Below are 13,564 nucleotides of genomic sequence, written 5' to 3'. Positions count from 1 at the left end.
CCCCAATATCCATATAAAAATTGGCGGTATCTTACCCAGCAACAGACGCCTATTTATTATAAGTTTACTTAATGCATCAGGAGTCTAATCTGAGCCCACGCCAAGGTGATCAAAAGCGCCGGAATTTATTTCTTTATTTCGGCTGTGTGAATCTTCGTTCCTTGTCCTTGATTAATTATGCATTAACCCATTACTCCGACATCTTAGTCAGTAAATCTTCGGCGGGAAACAGTTTATTAAGCGAGCGGTTTCTGAAGATCATATCGGTTCTTTGTGCCACGGTGTATAGATTCGCACAAATTATTTATGCATACCTTTTCTGGGATGGAGGATGTTCAGATAAATAAAACATAAAAAAATTAAAAAATAATATATATATATACAGTATACACACACACGCACACACAAGTCAAGAACATCCTCGTTGATGGATTAAAGTCAATGTCCACCGTATAGTGAATAGGTGCAGTATTCCGAGCTGATCCCTTTCGTGACATATTTGTGTAGCATTCTGAGCTATAAATCCCAGGACCTTAAAGCTAGAGGGCGCTGTGAAAATGGATGTTGACTGGTAATACCGAGAGATCAACGTTAACACAGTATGCAGTAAGATCTTGAGCTCCCCCTAATGGCGGCAGATGACAGACAGAAGTGTATTATTCAACAATATCATTGTTAAAGAGAAATCCCAGTCTCCACTCTGCTAATATTTGTAGTTAGTTTGTAAATACATTACATTGTTTTCCATGTACTGAGACGTCCTATATTATACTCCAGAGCTGTACTCACTATTCTGGTGGTGAGGTCACTGTGTACATACATTACATTACTTATCCTGTACTGTTCCTGAATTATATTCTGTATTATACTTTAGAGCTGCACTTACTATTCTGCTGGTGGGGTCACTGTGTACATACATTACATTACTTATCCTGTACTGATCCTGAATTATATCCCGTATTATACTCCAGAGCTGTAGTCAGTTTTCTGCTGGTGAGGTCACTGAAATTAATAATGTAATGTATATACACAGTGACCTCACCAGCAGAATAGTGAGTACAGCTCTGAGGTATAATACAGGATATAACTCAGGATCAGTAAAGGATAAGTAATGTAATGTATGTACACAGTGACCCCACAGCAGAATAGTGAGTACAGCTCTGGGGTATAATACAGGACATAACGCAGGATCAGTACAGGATAAGTAATGTAATGTATGTACACAGTGACCTCACCAGCAGAATAGTGAGAACAGCTCTGGAGTATAATACAGGATATAACTCAGGATCAGTACAGGATAAGTAATGTAATGTATGTACACAGTGACCTCACCAGCAGAATAGTGAGTACAGCTCTGGAGTATAATACAGGATATAACTCAGGATCAGTACAGGATAAGTAATATGATGTATTTACTGAAGAAACATGATGTAAGGCTGGGTAAGGAGTGTAAGCTCTTGGGTGCACAGGGTTTCCATGTACTTATCGAAATGTTGTGGGTCTGCGTTATATCAACCTGTAATTTGGAGCCCAATTTAATTTAGGGGCAGTCCATTTGACTTCCTATGTGTATGTTCCCTTATAGGAGATGTTTTTAGAGACTGGGGTGTCCCTTAGCAATTGACATACCATAATATTATGTTTTTTATTATCCAATCCTTAGTAGAAATGTGTATAAATGTGTATACAGCTACATGTTAGTTCCCCACAAAAGTGAAATATTTCTTTTCCTTTGCTTCGTCCTGTTAAAACGTGCGATGTGGAAACGACAGGCCTGGTCTTAGCATTCAGGTGCAGAATTGTAAATCAAATGCATGCAAACATTACAGGCCGTAATGCTGCTCAATAGAAATAAATACTGACAGCACATGCCAGACGTAGGGAAAAAAAATAAAAAAAACATTACAATAAATTAGAATTATAAGTTAACCTTAAAATAATAGTTAAAAAATAGTAAAAACAAGCCCATTATTCCAAATACAGCTATTAAGCCCAGCAACACATGGTAAGAGGCCGATATGTCCATTGAATGTATATACATGTAACATTATTCACTCTTTGTTCCTGCTCATTGTTCCTTTGATGAAGGATGTGAAGAGGCTGTTCCTCGGAGGAGGTCCCATCAGCATAGGGGCTTGGTTCTTGTGTGTAATCTTGATCTAAATGAAGAATGAAAAAACACATTGTTACTTTAGCATTTATTCTGATTTCCTCATGAATAACCAGATGAAAGGATATAATACTTATTTCACTGGGGCTCAAGGGGGTAGAGCTGTGAAATCATTTTTGGTAGGGTTGACCAAGATTATACCTATTGGTTCGTATAACATTCAGAAGCCAGATAACAGTCTACTGATGCCCCGAGGTAAGTGGTCGGGAAAGGTGTGAGAGTCTCCCAAAATTATTATCGAGAGGATGCACTCAAATCAACCATTGTATTTGATTCAGAATCCATCGCAGAAGCGGGGACTCCTTTAAAAAGACAAGAGTCCCTGCTCCTGTACAACAAGAGCAGCACATGTAGTACAGAAAGAAAAAGAAGGCAGAGCACCTCATAGGGTGACACTGTATGGAGCCATAATAGTACTAGTGTTATTCGAAAATATGCTCACCTTTAAAGGGGTACTCTGCCACTGGCGACTCCCTTGATCTCTGGGCCGGCAGCGGCAGCATCCGGAATACAGAAGCTTGGAGCTTCTGTGTTCGTGAACATCTTATTCTCTATCCAGAGGCACCCCAGACATCTGTGCACGGAGCAAAATCTGCTCAGTGTTGGATGACTGGCGACTACGGATGCCGCACCTCCTCCATTCATGTCTATGGGAGGGGCGTGACGGCTACTACGTAGCCGTCACGCCTTCTCCCATAGACATGAATGGAAGGGGTGTGGTGGCCGTAGTCACCAGTTATCCAGCATGGAGCAGATTTTGCTCCATGCACAGATGTCTGGGGTGCCTCTGGATAGAGAATAAGATGTTTTTCAGCTGAGTACCCCTTTAAAGGAGTACTCCGGAGCGCACTTTTTTTTCTTTTATCCTATCCGGACTGCAAAATATAAGAAAACACACTTTCTCTTACCTGCCAACGAGCCCCCGGAGCTCCGGTACACTCCGGTAAAGGTGTTCGGTCCCCGGGCTGTATCCTTTTTACTTCCTGTTAGCCCGGCACGTCACACGGAGCTTCAGCCTATCACCGGCCGAGGCGGGACATCGCTGCGGCCGGTGATAGGCTGAAGCTCCGTTTGACGTGCTGGGCTAACAGTAAGTAAGAAGAATACAGCCCGGGGACCGAACACCTGTACCAGAGTGTACCGGAGCTCCGGGGGCTCATTGGCAGGTAAGAGAAAGTGTGTTTTCTTTTATTTTGCAGCCCGGACGGGATAAAAGGAAAAAAGTGCACGCCGGAGTACTCCTTTAAGACACAACACCTATAGGTACCTTATTGACCAAAATAAGGGAACTAGTCTCCCCTTCCTCCCATTACAGACAAAGTAACCTGAGGAAGGAGTTTAGTCCCCGCAACATGTTGTTATAAGGACAATAAAGAATCTTGGAGTATCTAAATCTTGGAGTCTACTGTGGATTGAGGGTTCTGAGTACCTGCTCCTGTCGATCAATTCGCCCAAAGCGAATCACACAAATTCCGAATTCGGACAAATCTGAATTTTTAGGGAAGTTTGGAGCAAAATCGGTTCACGATGAACAAATTCGCTCATCTCTAGTGATGATTAAGTTGTTCTGTACAGGTTATACAGTAAAATATCAAAACACTGTAAATAAACTGAAATGACTGGGGAAAATTTATCAATTTGGCATACAAAATCACAAAGTAAAACAATCATATATTGCTTAACACTGCAATACAGCGTATATATAATAGTGCTATACAATGCTCAGATAACAGTGATCAGATGATCAAGTCAACAATCCGAGTCTAGCAGCTGAGTCCTCTGTGGATCTCCTGATCAGTCTGGTGAAGTACCCTATGTGGGCATTTGCCCCTTTTGCCCTCTCTATAAAATCAGCCCTGGTCTTTATTGCCCTATATTGGGCAACTAAATTTGTAGTAAATCACCCATTGGCAAGGCGAATTTACACAAGCTGCACTTTTCCGCATATAAGACGACTGGGCGTATAAGACGACCCCCAACTTTTACAGTTAGAAAATAGAGTTTGGGATATACTCGCCATATAAGACTACCCCTCTACCACGATGTACGGTACCTTACCAGTGATTGGTTAGTTGTTGTATATAAAGCCTGCTTGGATTGGTCAGCTCTTCCTGTCTTCCCAGCCCTCCCTGTCTCCAAGACTATCAAAGTGGTACATGCCTCTTTCACCCGTCTGGCCCACCTTTGTATCCTATTACCGTACCTCCTTCTTCGCCTCTCTGATCTCGCAAATGCACACCAGCGCTGCCTGTCAGATTTTGCACATGCGCTCCTGCGCCGCCTCTCAGATCTTGCACATTCAGTCCATGCAGTCCTCAGGAACGAGATATGAGAGGCAGAGAAAGAGGTACGGTAATAGGATACACACAAGGACGGGCCGGACGGTTGAAAGATGCATGTTTTTCTGGGCACAGCGCCGCTCTCTCTCTATCCATACCAAGGGTTCCCCACTCTCTCTCTATCCATACCCTGGGCGTCCCAGCCGACTGCAGCACTCACCCTATAAGACGACACCAGGCGTACAAGACGACCCCCGACTTTTGAGAACATTTTCCTGGATTAAAAAGTAGTCTTATACGCCAGAAAATACAATACATGCTCGATCCCCCACCACTGCTGTCTCAACACAAGAAAGTGCCCACTCGGCATTTGAATCCCAGCATGGCCACCTTTAAGATTTGTTTAAAATTATCAGACAACTCCTTTAATATTTTGTAGTAATGAAAAAAAAAAAAAAATTACAAGAAGGGACAACATACTGGACAAATACTTCAGTCCCTGTCGTCCCTGGTTAAATTCAAATCCACATCTTCAGAGCTGCTGAGTTGGATCCACCATCAAAATATTGATTATTATTTTATATTTTTGCTATTTTTTTTGTTTTTTATTACAATAAATCATTTACAATATTTATTTTCAACATACCATGGTTTTGTTGGACCATCGGTAACTTGAAACCAGACTCAACATACAATGCTGTAGACAGTCAGATCTGCGAAACGGGTCAATGGCTGGAACTGACCAATTAGAATGGGCATTTCACTGTATTACTGAAGTGCATTTACTGGCTGGCTGTGTGGTAGCGCCCCCTACAGCATAGGGAGGAACTACATGTTCTGTACTACTCTTTACCTGTGCCAGGGTTAGTTGATCCTTTGGACACCAGGTGAGGACAGCTCCATGCAACTTTTTTGGGACACTGTGTGTAATGTACAGGACCCTGAAGAAGCTCCTGTCCTCTACATAGACTTGTAAATAGTTAAAATATATAATTATATCAGCGCTTCCAGTAGGATCTAAATATTAAGCTGCCAGGTATTTTTTATGGATCCCTGTAGACCAAAAAGAGGAAGTATAAAACAAAACAAAAAAATGAAATAAATAAATACCAGCGCTATAGGGATAGTACTTTTGTCTTTATTGAGAGTTAGATAAAAAGGTATAAAATTAGATTTGTCTCAATGACCGATGTAGTAGAGGAAATTCTGGACTTCAATCGTGTTTCTCAAGATTAAAGGGCGAGGCAACTACAATAAAAACAATGCAAAAAAAGCAAGAAGATCAGCCAAAATTTGTTTTTACAGACCTAATTTAGGCTGATCCTCATGCTTTTTTGCATTATTTTTATTGTAGTTGCCTCGCCCTTTAACCTTGAGTAACACTATTGAAGTCCCGAATGTCCTCTACTACATCGGTCATTGAGACAAATCTCATTTTATACCTTTTTATCTAACTCTCAATAAAGACAAAAGTACTATCCCCATAGCGTTGGTATTTATTAAATTTTTTTTAGACTTGTAAATAGTGATTCAGCAGCTCTTTCTTACTTTTATATGTAATGATTTGCTTTATCTATATTAGCTATCTACCTATTTTTTTTTTCAATTCTCACTTTTTCCTATTTTTGGATGACATTTTGGGGCTTTAGAATCAATTATCAGGTTTTAATAGAGTCAACATACAATGGTCTCAATATACAATGGTTATACAACGTTCTAAACATACAACGTTCTCAACATACAATGGGTCCAACATACAATGGTCTCAACATACAATGGTCGTCCTGGAACCAATCAATATTGTAACTTGAGGGACCACTGTAGATAGAAATAAGAGTTTAGCAAAATCCTACATGATGAAAAACCAGACGACTAAAATGTTAATCGTCAATGTACCGGCCCTTGATTTTTTTTTTTGCCGATCTGAAATAACACTTTTCACTTTGCTTTACTCCATCATAGATCTAATAGACACCTATAAAGACCAGGAAAGGTTAGCTGACGGCAAAAGCCACCAAAGATGAACTAGTTGTCTAATCGGGTAATGAGCTAGTAATGATATCACTCTTGTATAACTGCGCTATCGACTCCAACAATTATACTATTTTTGATTTATTTTAGCCTAAACTACCTTAAATTATACACACTCAGGAAAGATTATGTCTATAGTGTTTCCTAATTCAAAATTAAAGAAGGAAGACATTTTAGGAGCGGCTGCTTGGCTTAAAGCTAATTGAAAGTGATTATCAAAGTGGCATTTTCCCAGTGACTTTAAGATACATTGTTGTAAGATAATAGATATCCCTAATTATGTAATAAAAAGGTTACGCGTAGCCTTCGGGCTAGTGATGCCGAAAGTTTTTCCCGAGAATTAAGAGTCTTTTTTTCCTTTAAGATCTTTAAGACTAATACAAGGATTCATCATTTATTAAAGATCAGTTGTCAGCCTTCCCGTGGTCGTCTTATAAAAAGCATTTTCCCTGGTCAGAAACACCAAAGTCTATTAGAACCTGCAAAATATATTTCTTGTAAAGTACATACCTGACATTTGCAATGTATAATGAATATCTTTTTTTTTTCTTCTGCCATATATTAACCGTATTAAATAAAAAAGTATGTCACGCACAGCAGAGCCATTAGTGCCGAAAATTGAACTTTTTTTTTCTTTTTTTGGAATCGGCAATTTTTCTTGACAAAGGATCGGAAAAGTTCTTATATTGTTACTGACTTTAATCTATGGAATCAGATTAATGTTGACTTCGCAAAAAGTTTGGTTTTAACATAGAGGCTCTGGAGTAACCATCTCTTACCCGGTTTCCTATTTGACCACTTGCAGCCTGGAATGTAACTAAACTATTCTTACTTATCCCCTATGATTTGTCTTTATGCTTATTGGTTCATAGGAACAATTTTTACAGTGGGGCCAGGGCATTATAGGGAATGAAATGAAGAGGAGATCTCGGTCTGTATGGAAGATGTGCTTGGAGGGGAAGTGAGTAATATAGTTAAGACTAGAGTTAAGCAAGCAAAACCCCCCCTGAATCAGGATTCGATCTGAACTTCAGGGGGTTTGTGGCTCGCTGAACTTTCAAACATTGCCTGGTTCGGTTGGCACAAACCTGGCAATGTCTGAGCTGAACTGTGCTCACAGCTGACAACTGTGAGTACAGCTCAGCCAAGCAAGGAAGAGTTAATTAGCACTGCTGAGCAGCGCTAGTTAACTCATTTGGAGGAAACGTATAGATGGCTGTATAATGTATACCCCCCTACCAAGGATTCAATCAGTGCTGCTCAGCAGGGCCGATTAACTCCTCCCTTGCTGGGCTGGCACATAGCGCTCAGCCCAGCCAGATTTCACAGCATACCAGCGGATTTGCTGGTTTGCTGTGAAAAGAGTGAAAGGGGTACTCCTTCCCTAGACATCTTATCCCCTATCCAAAGAATAGAGGATAAGATGTCTGATAGAGGGGGTCCCGCCACTGGTGACCCCCGCAATCTTGCTGTGGCACCCCAGACATCCAGTGCATGGAGCGAACTACGATGACTGGTGATGGAGGCTCGTGACATCACAGCCATGTCCCCTCAATGCAAACCTCCCACAGACTTGCATTGAGGGTGTGTGGCCATGACGTCACAAGCGGGGCACTGCCGTGATGTCACGAGCCTCCGACGCTGAACTCGACACTCTAAACAAATGCCGGGTGCAGCACAGAGATCGTGGGGGTCCTTTGGATAGGGGATAAGATATCTAGGGGCAGAGTACCCCTTTAAGTTGCGCTTTGCCGCAAACCAAACACTTTCCAAAAGTTCACTCTTGAATTTTTGGAAAGCTCACTCAACTCTAGTTAAGATTGTTGATAGGGGATGATGCACTATAACATATATTCTGTCCCTTAAAACTTGGCGGAGCTGAGCAAGATGATGACCAGGCATGACGCATGGACTCCAGAAGAACAACCTGATGTGGATAGCCTAAGGGGCAGCAGGGCTACTGGCAAATATTTTTTCTCAATGCAGTTGGTCGAAGGTTGGAGCAAAGAAACACTGAGCCATAGGCAGCCCATGCCGCCATGCTTGAATAAGAGAAGGCATCAAAAATATGCAAGGAACACTGGACGACACAACACGGATCCATAATACGGACATATACATGAGGTATAATACTGAGTAAGCTCAACTTTACCAAGATTGTTTCCAAATAATGAGCATCCCCATTTACTATGGATTACCATATTATCTAAGAGAAGCATTATAATGCAGATTAACCCATGCAAATGATCCTCAATGAGTAGCCCCGCCGTCACGCCGCACATCACTTATCACATATACATTATTAATTAATATTCAGATCATCTGATGCATATTCATTTTCGTGCAAATCATCTGGCATATAATTAAACGGCATTAAATGGAGAATGATGATCATTCTGGAGTTTGTCATCATTTTTATGCAATCAGCGGCTGATGTGAAGATAAGGGGGGGGTCGCGGCAAGAGGGAAGGGGACACTTGAATGGGGTTTATGTTGTTTAGGTATTAGCAAGAAACAACAATGTCAAAAATGCAATATAGTAAAAAAATATATATATATATATATATAAATAAATATATATATATTATATATAATAACCCTGAAATCTTGCAATTTTCACTCTGGCCACTAGGGCTAAAACTAAGCCTAGACTTCCTGTTGTGTCTGTGATGATACAAAGGAAAGTGATCTCGGCAGCTTTACAATACCTTTTATTTATCTTACCTAGGACTTACTTTTTCTATAAAGTCTTTCATGTTTATTCTTTTATTTTATTATTTATTTATGTTTCCTTTAATAATGTTCACTTCTTGGCATTTGCATGTATGACATTGATGTTTTCCTTGCTTTATATATATATTTATTTTGTGTTTACTTTTTGTGTTTGAAAAATTCAATAAACACTACTGAACCAGAAAGGTGACACCAGTATATAGAGAAGACAATAGATGATGCTCGCAGCTCAGCTTCCCTCTACCCTATAGAATGGCCTTTGCAAAGGTCAAAGAGCACACCCAGTAACATTTCCTATTCATGTGAATAGGACAGTTCCTGTCTATTGTTGTCTAGGCCCATTGGGCCTGTAGTGAAGCACATGTCTAAATGCTGTTAAAAACAGCTCAGGCAAGATGGCTGCTGCCATTATAATGAATTCAATTATTAAATAAATAAATAAATAATTAATTAAATAAAAAAAATATTACAATCGGAAAAAATACAGTAAACTAATTTTAAAAAAAAGGAACCTGTTTCAGTATCTGGATGTAATCAGTTAATATAATCCAGGCAATATATTCCCTTAAATGGGGTTATCACCACATGGGAGCTTATTTTACCATAAAGGATTATAAACATTAGACGCCGCCCCGCTGTGATGACGGAACTCTTTAGCAACATGTACTATTCCTATAAATTAATGCACAGGATGGGATACTTTATTCCATATATAACTTACATAAAGGTTGAGACATAATATTAGTTATTCAAAGTTACAGCTTGTAATATACTCCAGAGCTGAATTTATAATTCTGTTCAGTACTAACGAAAACAGTAAACAATGTGTGGAAATTCTAACCAGAGATCCTACAACACTACACAGGAGACAGGAGCTGTCCCGCTAACATGAATGTTAAAGGTGTCTGGACATGCTCTGTGATCTTTACAGATGACATGCTACCGGGAGAAGAAGGCTGAGTTGTGAAAAAACAGCTATTGTGTGTACTTCTGTTATCGCCTTTCACTGTAATCCTATCTGTGATGATAAGGAGGAGGCTGCTGGGAAGTGATCTGTACAGTAGATGAAGCTTGCAGCTCAGCCTCCCTCTTCCCTATGGAATGATTTTTGCAAAAGTCACAGAGCACACCCAGTAATGTTTCCCAACCATGTGCATGGGACAGGTTCTTCTTTTGTTGCCTATGTTCACGGGGGCCCCAGGAAGTCTTAGCTCTGTTTTAGCTCTAGTGGCCAGAAAGGGAACTGCAAGATTTGTGAATTATTTTGAAATATAGATAGTAAAATGGGAAATTTGAAAAAAAAAATAATCACTAAAATTCTTAAATAAAATAAGAATTCTTAACATAAATAAATAAATAAAAACTTGATCTAAACAATGACAACTTCTCTTTAAAGTTCAAGGTCAGAGTTGTAATTAGGCATTTCCTTCGCTTTGTATCTAGATATCCAAGGTCAAGGCAGAGTGGCCTATTACCACCCCCCCCCCCCCCCCCCCAGCACTTGTCCATAAGCCTCTCCATAGCCACGTTCCTTGGGTCAAACACTGAATTACATGGTAGGTGGTGCTAGAGAGGCAGAATTCCAAAATTCATCCAAAGGCATGAGATCCTTAAAGGGGTACCCGGGAGGTGGAAAAAAAAAACATGTTTCAAATTAACTGGTGCCTGAAAATTATACAGATTTGTAAATTACGTCTACCTAAAAATCTTAATCCTTTTTAGTTCTTATTAGCTGCTGCATGCTCCACAGGAAGTTGTGTAGTTCTTTCCAGTCTGACCACAGTGCTCTCTGCTGACACCTCTGTCTGTGTCAGGAACTGTCCAGAGTAGGAGAGGTCCGTGATGGGGATTTGCTCCAACTCTGGACAGTTCCTGACACGGACAGAGGTGTCAGCAGAGAGCACTGTGGTCAGACTGGAAAGAACTAAACAACTTCCTGTGGAGCTGATAAGTATTGGAAGGATTAAGATTTTTAAATAGAAGGAATTTACAAAACTGTATACATTTCTAGCACCAGTTGATTTGAAAACATTTGTTTTTCCTCCGGAGTACCCCGTTAAGCATGGTTGGATTTTCGCCCCGGCTGTTCGGCGCTATGTTTGTACAATCCACAGCCGGACCTTCTGGTTGCTTTATTAATAGTTGTTTTTACCACCCGGCGCATATTAATGATAGTAGTAATTTGGTAATCCCATAAGTGGTAATGTCTTGATTAATTCTGGCCTGAACACCTGTGATGGGGGGGACACGGGGTGGGGAACATTAATGAATGGTGCCCTTTTATCAATGGGCATATTCATCCGTCCGAGGCCCCGAATGCAGCATTGTAAATAATGGAGTGTTTTTGACACTTATGCTATGGCCGAGGTATTCAGAACCGGCTTAGTCCGCTGCAATAAAATCCATTAAAATGATGAATACATCTTTTTCTGAAAAGAAACATTTCAGGAGCACGGTACCAGCGAGCGGGCTTTTACGGTCTATTTAAGAAAATATATGTCGGTGTGATGATGTTTTTCTAGCATATTAAGGGTTCCTTTAAATTTTTACGCATGCATTTTGGGATCCCGTCAAAAATAGCATTTTTCTTTTGCTAAACAAAATTTAATGAGAAGAAAGTCAAGTGTGAAATGTTATTTTGGCAGATCTCCTGGGTCCTGACACCTTGAACGCTTGTGCAAATGTGGTCAAAGATAGGTTTTAGTATTTGTCGGTGCAGCAGATTTTTCAGACTGTGATACATGTGATGTTTCTTTCATTTTTTTTTCCATTTTTTTTTTTACTAATAAAAAAGAAAAAAAAATCACATTTATGTTGAACAATAATATGGAAAAATATTGGACTCTAAGACGAAATAGCTAATTTTTACAAAATCAAAGTTTAACCTTTCCTCGTCTAAAACCGATGATGGCGCTATCCCAAGGTGAGCGCTATGGACCCTGCAGGTTGTGTCTTTTGAGGTCCCACATATAGAAAATACCTACAAAGAGGATATGGCTCCACTGCCATCACTTTTTTGTGCAGAAAAATAGCAGTGAATAATGCCAATTCTGGCACGCCCCACCTTACTACTGGGGTGACACACTGTAACAATCCCCCTCCTCATGTAATCTCCTTACTACTGGGGTGACACACTGTAACAATCCCCCTCCTCATGTAATCTCCTTACTACTGGGGTGACACACTGTAACAAACCTCCTCCTTATGTAATCACCTTACTACTGGGGTGATGCACTGTAACAATCCCCCTCCTCATGAAATCTCCTTACTACTGCGGTGACACACTGTAACAAACCTCCTCCTCATGTAATCTCCTTACTACTGGGGTGACACACTGTAACAAACCTCCTCCTCATGTAATCTCCTTACTACTGGGGTGACACACTGTAACAAACCTCCTCCTCATGTAATCACCTTACTACTGGGGTGATACACTGTAACAATCCCCCTCCTCATGAAATCTCCTTACTACTGCGGTGACACACTGTAACAAACCTCCTCATCATGTAATCTCCTTACTACTGCGGTGACACACTGTAACAAACCTCCTCCTCAGGTAATCTCCTTACTACTGCGGTGACACACTGTAACAAACCTCCTCTTCATTTAATCTCCTTACTACTGGGGTGACACACTGTAACAAACCTCCTCCTCATGTAATCTCCTTACTACTGGGGTGACACACTGTAACAAACCCCCTCCTCATGTAATCTCCTTATTACTGGGGTGACACACTATAACAAACCCCCTCCTCATGTAATCACTTTACTACTGAGTTGACACTGTAACAAACCTCCTCTTCATTTAATCTCCTTACTACTGGGGTGACACACTGTAACAAACCTCCTCCTCATGTAATCTCCTTACTACTGGGGTGACACACTGTAGCAAACCTCCTCTTCATTTAATCTCCTTACTACTGGGGTGACACACTGTAACAAACCTCCTCCTCATGTAATATCCTTACTACTGGGGTGACACACTGTAACAAACCCCCTCATCATGTAATCACTTTACTACTGAGTTGACACTGTAACAAACCTTCTCCTCATGTAATCTCCTTACTACTGGGGTGACACACTGTAACAATCCTCCTCCTCATGTAATCTCCTTACTACTGGGATGACACACTGCAACAAACCTTCTCCTCATATAATCACCTTACTACTGGGGTGACACACTGTAACAATCCTCCTCCTCATGTAATCTCCTTACTACTGGGATGACACACTGTAACAAACCTTCTCCTCATATAATCACCTTACTACTGGGGTGACACACTGTAACAAACCTCCTCCTCATGTAATCTCCTTACTACTGGAGTGACACACTGTAACAAACCTCCTCCTCA

The 13,564-nt window shown here is 40.6% G+C and overlaps 1 protein-coding gene across 1 annotated transcript in view; it reads right to left on the bottom strand.

The window, feature by feature from the left end:
• Positions 1–1,258: 1,258 nt before the first annotated feature.
• DGKB (diacylglycerol kinase beta) overlaps positions 1,259–13,564 on the bottom strand; it is a 579,157-nt gene continuing 566,851 nt past the window's right edge. Inside the window, exon 25 of the mRNA XM_056518908.1 lies at positions 1,259–2,159. Within this exon, the coding sequence (XP_056374883.1) occupies positions 2,052–2,159 (108 nt within the window). The 3' untranslated portion in view covers positions 1,259–2,051. The remainder of the gene's footprint in view (positions 2,160–13,564) is intronic.

Source organism: Hyla sarda, chromosome 5 (assembly GCF_029499605.1).
Source record: "Hyla sarda isolate aHylSar1 chromosome 5, aHylSar1.hap1, whole genome shotgun sequence".
Lineage (NCBI taxonomy): Eukaryota > Metazoa > Chordata > Amphibia > Anura > Hylidae > Hyla > Hyla sarda.
Note: the sequence above shows the minus strand (reverse complement) of the source record. Positions and strands in the feature narration are given on the sequence as shown.